Source organism: Pantherophis guttatus, chromosome 8 (genome assembly GCF_059756535.1).
Source record: "Pantherophis guttatus breed Tessera chromosome 8, ASM5975653v1, whole genome shotgun sequence".
Lineage (NCBI taxonomy): Eukaryota > Metazoa > Chordata > Lepidosauria > Squamata > Colubridae > Pantherophis > Pantherophis guttatus.
The window spans coordinates 38486005-38501021 of NC_142070.1; the positions used below are offsets into that span (position 1 = coordinate 38486005).

Sequence of the window (15017 nt, forward strand, 5' to 3'; positions counted from 1 at the left end):
CTAAAAAGAACAGTCAATTCTTTTTACACTGGAGTATGCAGTGTTTGATCAGTAGATAAATAGTGGTTTTTCTTCCCCTGAAGGCCTCTGATGATCTTCTTTTGAAGGCCTCTGTTAAGAGATTTAGAGAAGATATGGGAAAAAGAAGGTTTCACAAGGAAGAAAGGAAGGGAAAGTTTCAACGGAGGGTCTGAATGTGTTGCCCTAAAAATCTTACATAGATCATTAGGATTATTATCAATAACAGTCAAAACATCTGGATAATTCTCTAATGGTCTAATGTAGGGGTCCTCAAACTTTTTAAACAGGGGACCAATTCATGGTTCCTCAGACGGTTCGGGGGCCAGACCAGCTGGGTAGGTGTGGCTAGGTGGTCATGTGACCAGGTGGACGTGGCCAATTTAGCAGTCCAAACAATACACACAAATTAAACTTTGTTATGCTCCTGAGGGTGGAAAGCAGGATAGTGAAGGGATGTGGCTGCCTTGGGGTGTGTATGAGGGACTTCTGTTTGTGTGTGTGTGTCTCCCTCTCTCTGGAGGCAGGGGAGGCAAAAAACAGGCCTGTTTTTGGCCTCCAGAGGCCTCCGCGCATCCTATTTTTGGCCTCCCTGGCTTCTAGTACCTCTCTGCCGCCCAAAAACGGGCCCATTTTTGGCCTCCAAACATCCTGTTTTTGGCCTCCCCCGGCCTCCTGAAGGCGGGTGGGGGCCAGTGGATAGGCGGGGTGATGTGGGCAGGGCAGCCTCGTGGTCCTGCGTAGGCCAGATTAATGGCTTCAGAGGGCCGTATCGGCCCCCGGCCATAGTTTGAGGGCCCCTGGTCTAATGCATCCCACTGAAATTAATAGGGCCATTATCACATTATAATTTGTAGTGTTTTAATATATTATCTAGGTATTCAAGAAACTTTAAAATATATTTTAGAACTCTTACAATAATCCCATCACAATATTCTATATATATTGCTGGACTTTAGGATTGAAGGAGAGTACATTTTATCTAAAGACAATTCATTAAGACAATGCAGATTTGAACCAGGGGCTTCTTGATCTATACAAACCAGTCTCTTACTAGATTTTTTTTTGAAGAATCTCATGCTATCTGATCAGCCATGGGCAGCAGAGTCTAAATCCACAAAAGAAAGAAAAATGTACATAAAATCCAGAGGGGAAATGGGGGAGAATGGAGAATATCTATCCCCCCCCTTTTTTTTCTTTCTAAAATTGTCAGGTGTTGGGGGGAAGGTATGCTTTCACATCTCTTGTTGATCTTGCTGTCATTTAGATACCATCACAGTGTCCTACAGTGAGCACACTAGGAGCCTTATGAGAAAAAAAATCACCTAGACTCAGAAGTTGAATAGTAATAGCTCAGGTTGTGTAAGTCTGCCTCATTATACTGCAGGTTTCTCTAAGACTTGAAATTGGGTCTGTACAAGAGATTATGTATACATATAGATTTTATTTTAAGAACAGCAATACTCTTAATTATTTTAAGTCAAAGCGGAACAGAAAAATAAAGTATAGTTTCTGATATTTAAAATATTATTTTGCAGAGCTAATTTATTGCTTACACATATACGTAACAACCATTTTTAAAAACTTGTTTTACATTGTAAACGTAAATGCTCAATAAGCATTTGTTTAAAAAAAATTAATGAACATGTTGATACAAACATTGCCTTTAAAAGTACCTTTTCTATACTATTGAGCTCTTTAATATTTCTATTTGATGAAAGACAAATTTTTCACAGAATTAATGGGGTTTAAGTCCCACTTAGAAGAGGGGTTGCAGCTGCAATTAAATTTTCACCAGATTACATCACTGCCAGTTAAGGAAACCAGAGTTATAATTTATATTGAAATAACGGAAATGAGTCTTTCAGGGATTCATTCCCTGAGGGTGAACTTTGTTTTATGAAACAAAGGCTCCATAATTCTAGAGTGTGTTTTCAGAGATATTTTTTGCTCCTGACTTTGCCCACAAATACTATTAATAGCTAATTAATACTGTTAATTATCTGTTAACAGCAACACAGAATCCTATAAAAATAGGAAGTCACATGAGTCTTGTGATTTCAACAATTCATCCTTCTTTGGGCCTGCAATAATTTCAGCATCCGTCTGAAGGACCAAGAGCACCAATTCTAGAGCTCTGCGCCAAGCTTCTATCTTAGCAGTAATATTGTCACACACTTTCAAAGCCTTTCCACCTATATCAGAATGTCCAATGCTTACTCCTATCTTTCCCTTACTATATTCCTCCAGGATGTAGGCTGATGGTGAACCATGCAGAGCTGCTCTTCTGAGATGCTGCTGTATGACAGTGTGGGTTTCAAACTCTGATGCACAGTTTGCGGCATTACCCATGACAGCAAACAAGTACTGGCGCCAACCACTTGCCAAAACACTAAGCACCAAAGATTTATATTGTTCTGAGGATTTTGCAAACCAGGAAGAGGCAAAATGAAATTGGCCTGTAGAGTTTGGGGTTGCTTCTTCTAGTTTTTCAAGAAAACTGAGGCATAGGAGCTCAACTGCACCACCTCCTGGAAAAACAGCCTGATCAAGAAGTGCATGATGCAGACGGTACACGCAGGTCCAAAACTGATCTTCCATAGCTTGCATCTTTGACATAAAAGGGCAACAGAGCACAACTGTTACCAATCGAAGTCCTTCTGCTGTTAAAGCAAGTGGGATTTGGCCACTGACCTCCACCAAATTTAATTCCAGAGTTCCATAGAGATTCACGCAAATGCCTTTGACAATACAATCCTCATTCACTTGATTGATGTAAGTCACTATCTCAGCTCTCATAATATTACTAAAAGCTCTCAACACATTATGGTCCACATGATTAATTATCACTATTTTATGTAGGAGACATTTTTCTTCTAGAATTTCACATGTGTCACCTTGTACCAAAATTAAATTAATATTAGACTGAATCAGAATGTCCATTATAGAATCAACCCATAAGCTTGGGCTTTCCTTTGAATGAGACACATTTTCTGAAAACATGCTCATATTCTCTAATCTATTAAACCCTAAATGGTGATAAGTTTCAGTTAGGTCACCATCTATAAGAATAACACGAATAAGCATATCCTGAAATTGCTTCACAGCAGCAGCTTTTGCTGGACATACAAGCGTGATATAGCCAGGGTGAACACACGAATGACTTTCAGATATTCCTGATAAACAGCATGTCACAATTTCTGAAATATCAAATTGGAACGGACAGGTATCAGTTTTTTGATTGGCACCTGGAAGCTGGCATCTGAGAATGTCCTGTATCATTTTTGTGGCAGATTCATTTCCATGGCTAAGAGAGAATGCTAGTTGTCCCAAATAACTGTCAAAAGGTTTTGGACATTCATCCAGATGTATTGTTTGTTGTGGTGATTGACATTTATTTACATTGCTAAAGTATCGACTGTGGGTTAATTTTGATCTTCTGTTGTAAGTCAAGGCATCAAAATGACAATTATGCAAATCAGAGTTTTTCTGAATCATTGTCTTGCAAACACTGAAAACAAAATTGCTGTTCATTGACTCAGATAGTAAACATTTCATACTGTTGGTGAGGGGTATGACTGGATTGATATCATTTGTTTGCTGGATCATATGATCTTCTGATTTTTCTTCTGATAGTTCATTTTTAAGTAGATTTAAAATACTAGTCCCAGACTTACTAACTGTTTTTTTAATGTCTGTAAACTGTTTTCCAGAGAAGCTAGAGTTACTATTGATAAGGCTCATGCCTTCACATTCTACAGGAATATCCTTTAGCTTTTGCTGTATGTTGTGTAGTGATAACGTAATACACTGCACTTGTTCAATGCAAGAATCCAGACTTTCAGACATTATAGCTACTATGAGTGAGAGTGGAACATCATGTTGAAGGCACTCAAGTACAGCATTGCTCCATGCACCAACAAGAAAGAGCAAAGTGGTCATCCCTGTTTTAAAATCTTTGTTCTGTGCTTGGATGGCTTCATTAAGAAGCTGCCCCACAGCACTACTTAAATCCATGTTCTCAAGAAGTCTCAGTGGAGAGCAAATTAACATACCACCAGGAATACTTTCATCAACTATAAATTTGGACAATTTCATGGGTCCTAAAAGTGTCCGTCCAGTGGAAGCCAAAGCTGAAAGATGTTGCAGACCAATATGTCTCTTTCTGTTCACGTTTCTGAAAGCCATGTTCCCAGGACAGCTGCAAATGAAACACATATTTGTTGCTTGTGCCTTATTTGTTTTGGCTTTTATGTTACCCTTTGGACACTACTAACATTCTCTCAGAGATAGAGCTGCACCCAGTTCAGACAGAAATTAAATTCTATTTCCAGAATACTGTCATTTTTTTAAAAAACTATTTATATGTGCATAGTGTTACAATTAATTCAAGCAAATAAAAAAAAAACTGCTGTGATTTCTAGATTTGCTCTGACTAGGCATACAGGCAGATTCTCTTTGTACTAAAATCAAAGTTTACTCTGGAATCTGCAGTCTCTTTTTCTCCCATTCTTCTGACAGATGAACAGAATAAGTTTATAGAGCTTCCAAAAATTAGAATTATGCTATGGTCATATCTATTGCATGTGCTAATAAATGCTTTGGACGTATCTTTAAACTAATCAACTTCTTTATTATCTTAAAAAGTTCTTAGATGTATGCATAAATACAGAAGGAAGAAAAGAAAAATATATAGTACAAAACTGGTTATTTCTTCTAGCAATTTTTTCTTGGCAACTTTCTTTGCTCATAATCTAGATTTGCTGGGCTACTTATATCAGTCTTGTCTCTAAACAACTTTTTAAAACAGAAACATCAATGCAATTGTTTATGGAACCAACTGTTGTCTTAATAAAAATAATGAAATTGCATTGCTCTTTTTAGAACCAACAAAACTTCTCAAGGAATATACAAGAAACAATATTTAGGCTGTGTTCCCACAACACACTATAATCAACTAGTTTGTGGCTCAGTGTGTTGGACAAATCCATTGTAGTAACTGTATGATTCGAAGTGTTGGGTAAATGATTTCATTGTCAGTGAACAGGAATAAAGTTTTATGCATTATAGCATACTAGAAGATAAACTTTATATTGGAGAGAGCTGAATAACTGGAATATAATAATTCACATAATAAAGCTGTACAAGAGTATAGTCAGCTGTTGCAAAGATGCAGAAGTGCCTAGATTGGAAGGGTTTATGTCAACGTTGCACAACTGTAAAACCTTCCCATCACCACTTGGGCTCATCCACATCATCTGAATTTCTACCCCTCCTCTTCAATCCTTTAGAAAATAATGTAAACATTACCTAATTATCTTCAGTGCAGCAGGCCATAAATGAAAAAAACATCCTGAGATGAGCTGTGCTTACTCTCCTTTCTCCTACCTGACCAAGACAAAATCATCCTCCATTGTCACTATCTCCTACCTGCCAATAGTCCTGCAAGAAAAAAGGCTCATCTCCACTTCATGCAAAAGAGAACAAATTGATAACACACCTCAGTCTTGTTTTGTACATGTATTTTATTGTATTTCATATCTTATGCTGGCAGAATAAACTCTGATGGTCATTATAGGAGGAGTTCCAAAAGTTAGGATTGATTGTAAAGTATGTAAAGGACCACACTGAAATATTTCAGAGACTTTGGCTGTCATTCCTCAATTGCATTTCAAATTTGAATTCTGATGATGATATATCAGCATATTGGTAATTTTGTAACCAAGTGCTTTTCCCAACAAATCAGATGGGACCATGGCTGCATACTGCTATGCTGACTTCTTCAGGGAAGTTCTAAATAAGGAAGAGACCAGATGCTATACTTTCTGGAACGCTGTATCAATAATGTTAAAATGTGTGGATTTCAATTCCCAGAATTCCCTAGCCAGGCAAGACTTCCTACCAAGGGAAATGATATCACTAAGGTCCACAGAACCCAATTATTCACAGGAAACTAGCTATGCTGTGATTACAAATATAATAAAGCAGAGTCACCAACAAACTCAGCACTCCGAAATGGGCAACATGATATCAAACAGGTCTAAAGTAGGCCCTGAAGTGTGCAGAGCTCTGGTATAAAAGTCCTCAGGGAGGTCAGCAGGGTACTATTTTCACTTGCTAAAATTCTTTCTGCTGACACAGTAGGAAACATTTCAGGATTCATCTGGGGGGAAAAATTCCTTCAGAACCTTGGATTAGGCTTTTGCTTATTTGACCAGTGGATGAGAAAATGGCATTTGTTTCACTGGTCGAATGATCCACTGGTATGAAAGGGCAAACTTTATATATATTCTGCCCAACTCCTTTTCTATATATATAGAAAAAAGCCCCAGCAGTGGAAGGACTTTTTCCCCCACCAAGGTGAAACCGACTATAGTTTTATCTGGTTCCTCTTTAACACAAATTGTGCCTGTCCCACCCCTCCTCAAAAGGAAAGTCCTTCACAGAAAAAGGAAAGCAAGCTTGCTTCCCCCTGGGCAGGCAAAGGGCTTCAGAAGCAGGGAAATCTACTACTTCTTTTAAGACCTTGTCAGCAGCTATTCAGACAGAACAGCTGGTCATCACCATAGCCCAGGAAGGGGAAGGAAGAGGCCGAAATCTGGAAAAGGATTTCTTCAGTTGGTTTCCCTTCCTGCCCGAGGGACAAGTAGCTGCTGGTTGCCACCTGGAAGAGCTCTTCACCCTCTTGCTCACCCAGATGAGACTAGTAGAACTGGACCGAAGGCGGCATGAAGAGCCGCAACACTCTTGTTAGCTGCTTAATACTGTCCCGTCCACCACCGTCACCCGATACAGACATACACACACAACCTTCCCCCTGCCAACCGAAGAGCTCAGTAAGACCTTCGGGTTGGTTGCCCGTTTCTCTGTGCGGCAAGCGAGAAATCCCCGAACAGCAGCTATTCCGCCCCGTCTGCTCTGCCTTGCCCAACCATCTTGCGACAAGGGAAGGATTTGGATCAGGGGTGAAATCGAGCAGGTTCTGACAGGTTCTGGAGAACTGGTAGTGGAAATTTCGAGTAGTTTGGAGAACCGGCAAATACCACCTCTGGCTGGCCCGAGTGGGGTGGGAATGGCGATTTTGCGATATCCTTCCCCCAGGAATGGGGAGGGAATGGCGATTTTGCAATATCCTTCCCCTGCCACACCCACCAAGCCACATCACACCAAAGCCACACCCACAGAACAGGTAGTAAAAAAATTTGGATTTCACCACTGATTTGGACCGCATCCAGACCCGCTCCCAATCCTTGTATTTTGTCTTTCCAGATTCAGGGTAATATAAGGGGGAAAATAGAGGAGGCTCATTTTCTTATTCCCAACCCAGCCCTCTGGGGCACGGGTCTCCAACCTTGGCAACTTTAAACCTGGCGCACTTCAACTCCCAGAATTCCTCAATCAGCTTTGCTGGCTGGGGAATTCTGGGAGTTGAAGTCCGCCAGGCTTAAAGTTGCCAAGGTTGGAGAGCCCTGCTCTGGGGAAGCAGAGAAGCGGTCGAGGCAGATGCCTCTCGTGTCACCAGAAGCGCGAGTGTCAATCAGCAACATCTGCCGCTCCTCGGACTCCGCCCTACATGACACCGTCCGTCCCCCCGCATCCTTCGCCCAGTAAAGTGGGGGATGAGTTGGGCAGAATTGGGATGGAGGCTTTCCAAAGGAGCGCGCCAAATATCTCCCGCGAACTGAATCGGCTTTAACAAAGCAATTACCTGCTCAGCTTTAGCTCCCTTGTGAAAGTTAGAATCCGCGGTTTGAACGAGAGAAACTACTAATCTTTCTCCCATAAGGGGCCCAGCCTTGCGTCTCTTTGCAAAGGAGGTTACATTCCGAGCAATCGCTGCTGCCCCGGACGGAAATGTCTTCTGCTGAGCATGCTCAGTAGCATCTGAAGCTTTTTGCCCGTAGTCTGCCCTTACTTCAGCGAAAAGAAAGCGAGCGAAATATAAAGTCTGTTGAGACCACGGGAAGCTTTTCCAACTGGATGATAAGCATTAATATAATTCGACTGGAGCTTAAGTTGCAAAGAACTAAATAAAAGCAGGGAGTGGATTTTGAGTAAGGATCCTAATGACTGTATTAGGTTGCACTGCTCTTTCCTATTGTTTTGAAAATTACTTTTGAAGTCTACAATATTTTTCTTAAATGCATTCTGCTCACGAGCTCAAAAAAAGGTGTAATGTTTTTGTAACATTTTAAATGTTAGTTTTAATATTTTGTGTACTTTTAATATTTGCTTCAAAAAAAGCATTGATATATTCAGGTCAGTTATTAAAGCTCATTGAAAATCGTAAATTATGTGAACTATCAACAACCGACAGGAAGTTCACGAATCGCTTTTATCCTGTGATCCTCTTAAAGATATACTTTTGCTTCCTTTGTCTGTTATTTCATCTAGAAACTCATTCATGTCGATCATTATTTGCCAACTCTTTGCTTTCCGTTCAGATATTTGCTTGAGCTTTTTTATTATTTCCGATAGTCCTTCAGCTTAATACGATCCTTATAGAAAACTGTAAAAAATTAAAAAAATAAAAATAAACAAGAGGCTTTACAACTCTAAGCAATGATTCCGAAGGATTTTATGAAAGGCTTGAGCCAAAACACTTTTGGAAATAAGTCGCAATAAATAAATAGGAAATAAATCGCAATAGTTTCCAATGCTATCGTTCTGATCCTGTTGAGACCTTGATAACATTTATCTTCACTGCTTGCTTCTGTGACAAGTAAATGGCTAGACACCAAGAAACTTGAGGGTGTTCCTACTGGACCAGTAACAGTAACAGAGTTGGAAGGGATCTTGGAGGTCATCTAGTCCAACCCCCTGCTCACCCAGGAGACCTATACTATGCATTCGAACCGCCGACCTTTCTGACCGACAAGCTCGGTGTCTTAGCCACTGAGCCATCTAGCCAAGCTGTTTCGTTAATGAAAGTGGTCAAAAGCCAAAAGTCGTGTAGTGGTCAAAAGCCAACGCCTTATTCTGGGTCACCCTACCGCAATAATCTCAGCACAGATTGAACCCACCCTGCCACCACTCGGTTTATTGCAAAATAACTTGTCAACCAGCAGCTGCCCAGGGAAACCAACGCTCAAGCTCTTCGCGTCTTCGGGAGCGGGTCTGGTTACTAGGACGCCGCCTCGTTTATTGTTGTATCCAGCGGAAACTGCAACGAGAGCTCTAAATGGCGTCACAAAGCCCGGCCGTCACTCGCGTTTCTGGATTGGCCTTGGTGTAACGAAGAGAGGAGAGATTTCGCGGGAATCTTTTCTGCCATTGGACAATCCGGGCACGTTAGAGGCGGAACGTAATCGGTTTTTGCAGGTGGTTTGGTTTGTGTGGTTTCTTGAACAAGTGAGCCCAACTTCTGTAAGATAATGGTGAGTGTTTCTTTCCTCAGGTTTTGGTAAAGGAAATAAATATCTGATCATCTTTTTGTAGCCGTTCTCACGCATTTCCCTCTCTGGATCTAGTTAACTGAATTAAGTTACAGCGTCATTAAATCTCTAGGGATCACGGTTGCAATTCGTCCTGAACCGGTGGCTTTCGGATTACTTTTCGCGCCAAATCCAGCCTGATTGGCTGTAGTAAAATCTATGCCCTATTTTACTAGGGGATATTTTTAGAACCCGAGCAAAGTAAAAACCGATCAGATTAAAAAAAAAAAAAGTATTGTATCTCAATCTTCTGGAGTTCTGCTGGGAGGGAGAAAAAAGTTTTCTTATTTATTCCTGGATGAGTGTGCAGAAAACTGGTGCCTTTTTTGGCCAGTGAATATACCCGAGTCCTAAGTACCGTGTAGAAAGTTAGCCCAACAACCGTAAATCAAGAAATGCTTCACGAGGAACCATGGGGCGATTTAAATAATATTTAATGTAGTAATACAGTGGGTTTTGTTTCCTCTTTGCAGTGTTAATACTTGTAGTAAGGCACTGCATGCGTGGTTTTCAGCCATAACTTGCTGAATAAACTTCAGCAGACTGAAAATCATAGTTTATAAAAGAGACATATTTTCACAACACACTCAAAAGTAAACATGGCTTAGTGCCATGTATGACTCCAGCTTCCCAGTCTTACTAAAAATTGCGAGTTTTTGAAGTTTATTTCCATCCTTAAAGTATTTCTGGTTGTTCCCCTTGAGAGAGCATCCAAATTACCCCTCTGTGTAGACGTGTAGACAGATAAAGTACATGTAATTGAAATATGGTTTTAAGGAGGAAAATTTTATGTTTTCTACCAACTAGTATTTTTGATATCTGCTTATATCTAAGTGCAGTACAAATGAACAATATAAGTACCACATATAGTGAACATATACACTTGAAAGCAACATGTACCAATAAAGGAGAATATTTATAGCTCAGGGTTGAAATGAGGGGTCCTTGGTACTCTATGAGCTTGATTGTTTTCTTTCATTACCCAAACTAGGTAATATCATCAGTGCTGGTAAAGAGAGGGGTTTGGTGTCAGTTTATATTCTAGTGGCTTGCCCTGTTAGTGTTGGGGAAGGTGGCCTTAGAGGTCTTTGGTTGGGCTGTTTACTGTTGGCTTGTTTGGCAATGTGGAAAATAAGTTTAATGAAATAAACATTTTAAATACTATTTTAACTTGTGTTTATTGAAGGCATCTGGATTCAAAAAACCAGGTTTGAGTGGCCCCCATCGTCGGAAAAGTGGTGGGTTAAAACATGAGCTTTCTGAAGATCAGAAGCAGGAGATCAGAGAAGCTTTTGATTTGTTTGATACTGAGGGGTGCGGTAGCATTGATGTCAAAGAACTGAAGGTATATATTAATTTTCCTTGTCTTCTTTAATAATTTGGTTTTATTTGGATTTTTTTATGCTGCAATATAGTCTTACAACCCTATGATATTACCCAAAGTGGTCTATTAAAGACTACCTCAGGACTAGCTTGCAAAATCCAACTTTGCCAGATCTGCTCGTCATGCCCATGGAAGCCCAATTTACAGGTTGCCTTATTTAACTTTGCTGTTTCATTGCTTAAATAAATTTTGTGTTAATTGTAATAAGAAAATAGTGCAAAATATAGGTACCGTAGTACAGTACTTCAGTAAAAAACTAATGATACCAAACCCCAAATGGTCAGATAATTTCACACAGTGGTTTCATGTAGATATTGAAAAGGAGGAGATAGAGGAAGCCTACAACATCTCACAGAGGAGTCCAGGGGACAATCTCCCAATCAACTAGCACCAACTGGAACAGGCCTTGGAAAAAAGGAAGAGAATTGCCATAAAATGGTGCCCTCAATCCCCAACCCAAAGAGTCAGCTCAGAAGGATACTGTGGTCAGTAGTATTGAAAGCTTCTAGATCAGGATGGATGCACTATCCGCCAAAAGTTATCAACAAAGGCTGTCTCAGTACTAAATCCCAGCCTGAAATGTAACTGAAATGGGTCTAGATAATGTGTTTCTTCCAGGGTTTTAATCAGTTGCAAACTAACAATCTTCCCAAAAAGGGAAGGATGAAGATTGGTCAGTAGTTGTCAAAAACAGTTGGGTCCGAAGATGGCCTCTTGTGGAGGGAGCATACCATACATTTATGCTTTATGGATCAATTCTTGTTTCTGATTTGAAACTTGAGGTCTACCAGGTACAAATACATTCAGGAGTAATATGTATTGTTGTTTCGGAGATTAACAGTTTTTAACCTTAATCTGGTGGTGCATGTTGGAACATAGATCTCTTTATAAAACAGCAAATGGTAAGCATGTGCTTAGAAAAAAACGTCTGCTATAGATGAGAAAATAGAAGTCCCTCCTGGGACAAGGCTCCAAACCACTACTTTCATTAGCAGACATCTTTAACCTATTGTTTTATGAACAGAAACACATACTTGTTGATAACATTTAGCACAGGATGTTTTTCCAGCCTTTATGCAGCTATCTTATTGGAGAGAAAGAGAAAGGGAGACAGCAGTCTCAAGGAAACAACAGCAAATTGTAAATTAGAGTTAGATAATAAAAATATATGGAAATGAAATTTCATGGAAATTGTTAAACCAACAGGATATGAAATGTAAGAACAATAGGACAATTTCCATGGATAAAACAGAAAACAAGCTAATTACAGATCCCTATTAACCCCTACAGTGAGACTGGAGGAGTAAAAGCAGTAAAAGATCTAAGACTTAATTATTTATGGCTGTATATTCCTTTAATGGGACGTACTTTGTAAAAACTGTATAAAAGAAATAGATGACATGCTTGAGTTGGAATCTACATTAAGATGTTTAGAGTAGCCTAGAGTAAGCAAAATAGGCAACAAATAAAGTTAACAAATAAATAAATGAATACATTATTCTGTACGAAATAAAGCTTTGCAGAGATCTCTATGTCTGGTGGAACTCAGTTTGGTGGAGCACACCACATTAAGAACCTATAGCATACCTGGGACAACTATGGGACTAACATTTCTTTAATCAGGAGCAACTCTTTTAGGCAGAAAAGTTTGTAGGTAATTTTCAAGTATGTATTGGACATGTACAAGTTATTAGCTTTTATATTGCAGGTTGCAATGCGTGCTCTTGGTTTTGAGCCAAAGAAAGAAGAAATTAAAAAGATGATAGCAGACACTGGGAAAGATGGAAGCAGCACCATAAACTTTGAAGACTTTTTAGCAATGATGACCACAAAAATGGTAACATGATTTTACTGTCATTATAGAGAGATGTAGGATGCTTGGGGGTGTTTTTGTTTTATTTTACTATTTTACCTTTGTTTTTGTAAGAATGAAAAAGATTCTAAAGAAGAAATTCTGAAAGCTTTCCGACTTTTTGATGATGATGGTACAGGCAAGATTTCCTTTAAAAACCTAAAGCGGGTTTCCAAGGAACTTGGAGAAAATTTAACAGATGAAGAACTGCAGGTAACTGTTCAGTTTTGCATAGCATATTGGACACTCATATCATGTCACCTAAGAGTTGTAATTCCTGCTCTTTATTGGTTTCTAATAAAAGTTTATCTTCTCTTCAGGCTTTGATTCATTTTTACTGATTGGTCTTTCTGGTGTTGTTTTCCTGTGTGGTTAAACTATTGAGTCTGTTTTATTTACTTTTTCAGTACACTTCACTTTAAGGTCTGATTTAGCTGCTAATATACAATTTGTGATATTTTTTACAGAAATTTTATTATTTTTAATGCTTCAGTTTACAAAGTGGAAGACAATTCAATACATGATCAGAATTTAAAAAGTGAATAAAAGCAAAACAAAGAGATAAAATAATTAAAAGGATCTAAATCAGTTTTATATTTATTTATTAAACTTATATGCCATTTATCTTACTATCAAGCAACTCTGGGTAGGTTATAATGCCATAAATACCAGAATAAAACACTTAAAGGATTAAAAACATTAAAACATTGGGCATTAAATTAAAACATTGAATTTAATAATAAAAGTGGATAAAAGGAACTAATGCATAGGATGGGGTAGAGGTGGAATCTTCTTGATATCTTTTTGATACACTGTTTCTAACCCACATTTTGTTGGTTCTGGGTCTGAAATTAAGTAGGGGCACCTCATTAAAGAGCTGATAAAATTATTTTAATAGGTTTTTAATATTTTAAGAATTACAGAAGCTTATAACCTGCTTAAATGTAGTTAAACTTTTCCAGTTTATCAGAGCTTATAGAATAATAAAAAGCCTTATACAAAATGAGCATGTTCAGTGTGCATTTAGTGGTGATACACTGTTACAGAATATAGAATCCATCTGGACCATTTTGTTTCTTTTCCCCTGCCTGGTATTCAACATCACAAGGTCATTGTATATATTCTGTGAAAAATAGCCTGTATTTGTCCCCTCTCCTTTTTTTCCTGAACCATATGAGTATTTCTACAGACCAGGGGATTTTTTTCAAGCCTAATCTCTCTGTCATTGGTTGAAGGGTGGTGCCATTTTTATACGTTTAAGAGATACGATTACTTATAAATTTGATCTTACATAGAACTTTACATATAACTATAACTTCTTACAGTATATATAACTCCTATAATATTTGAAGTTTAAACATTATAAAAGTTATAAGTTAACACTGAGGATGTATTCCATGAAAGTGGTGTCAGATGCTTCTCGAACAGTGCTTAATCTTCAGTGGTTCTCTCCTCTCCTTGCTTCCCAGGAAATGATAGATGAAGCTGATCGTGATGGAGATGGAGAAATAAATGAGGAAGAATTCTTGAGAATCATGAAGAAGACCAATCTATATTAATGGTTCTTTACCTTTAAAAATGATTTGAAAATTATAAATATGTTTACTGTTTTATAATGTACCAAAACGGTATCTGATTAGAATGGATTTTTAAAATCAGAAACTTATTGTTTATATCATTGTGATGAAGTTATGATTCATACATGCTAGAAAGCTTGTTGCACCTAAGAAAACAGGGTTATTTTCTGAATTTAAGGGAGATGATAATAAAACTATTTTTTAGAATAAAGTTATACGTTAATATGCATGCATTGCATCATATTTGGCACATACAGTTAAATACAAATTTGCTTTACCTGGTCACAAAAGGTTTAAATAATGACTAAGCTATAGGTAGTCCTCGATTTACATCATTTCATTTAGTAACCAAAGTTACAATGGCACTAAAAAAAGTGACTTGTGACCATTTTTCACACTTACAATCTTTGTAGCAGCCCTATGATCATGTGATCAAAATTAAGATTCTTGGCAACTAGTTCATACTTATGATGGTTGCAGTGTCCCAGGGTCATGTGATCACCTTTTGTGATCTTTTGATCAGCAAAATCAATGGGGAAGCCAGATTTCACTTAACCACAGCACTAATTTATCAACTGCAGTGATTCACTTAACAATTGTGGCAAAAATATTGTAAAATGGGGTAAAACTCACTTAACAAATGTCTCATGTAAAAACAGAATTTTTAAGCTCAATTGTCATAAATTGAAGACTACCTGTAGTAATTTTTTTGCTCTGTATTGCTATAAGCATCGAAGTCAGAAGTCTAATTT

At 38.4% G+C, this 15017-nt stretch overlaps 2 protein-coding genes across 3 annotated transcripts; one reads left to right on the forward strand and one right to left on the reverse strand.

Moving 5' to 3' along the window:
- Positions 1–1545: 1545 nt before the first annotated feature.
- BBS12 (Bardet-Biedl syndrome 12) lies at positions 1546–7868 on the reverse strand. Of its 2 annotated transcripts, XM_034401295.2 has the most exons (3): positions 7727–7849; positions 5329–5460; positions 1546–4219 (listed from the first exon to the last, which is right to left on the reverse strand). In XM_034401295.2, exon 3 carries the CDS (start codon positions 4204–4206, stop codon positions 2044–2046), a length of 2163 nt encoding a protein of 720 aa, XP_034257186.2. In that variant the 5' UTR covers positions 4207–4219; positions 5329–5460; positions 7727–7849; the 3' UTR covers positions 1546–2043. The 2 variants fall into 2 exon arrangements, with proteins under 2 accessions (XP_034257186.2, XP_034257185.2); XM_034401294.2 differs by lacking the exon at positions 5329–5460 and having other exon boundaries at positions 7727–7868.
- Positions 7869–9154: 1286 nt separating this feature from the next.
- LOC117654573 (uncharacterized) lies at positions 9155–14494 on the forward strand. The gene is made up of 5 exons (XM_034401298.3): positions 9155–9395; positions 10639–10797; positions 12545–12673; positions 12764–12901; positions 14158–14494. Exons 1-5 carry the CDS (start codon positions 9393–9395, stop codon positions 14245–14247), a joined length of 519 nt encoding a protein of 172 aa, XP_034257189.1. The 5' UTR covers positions 9155–9392; the 3' UTR covers positions 14248–14494.
- Positions 14495–15017: the final 523 nt, after the last annotated feature.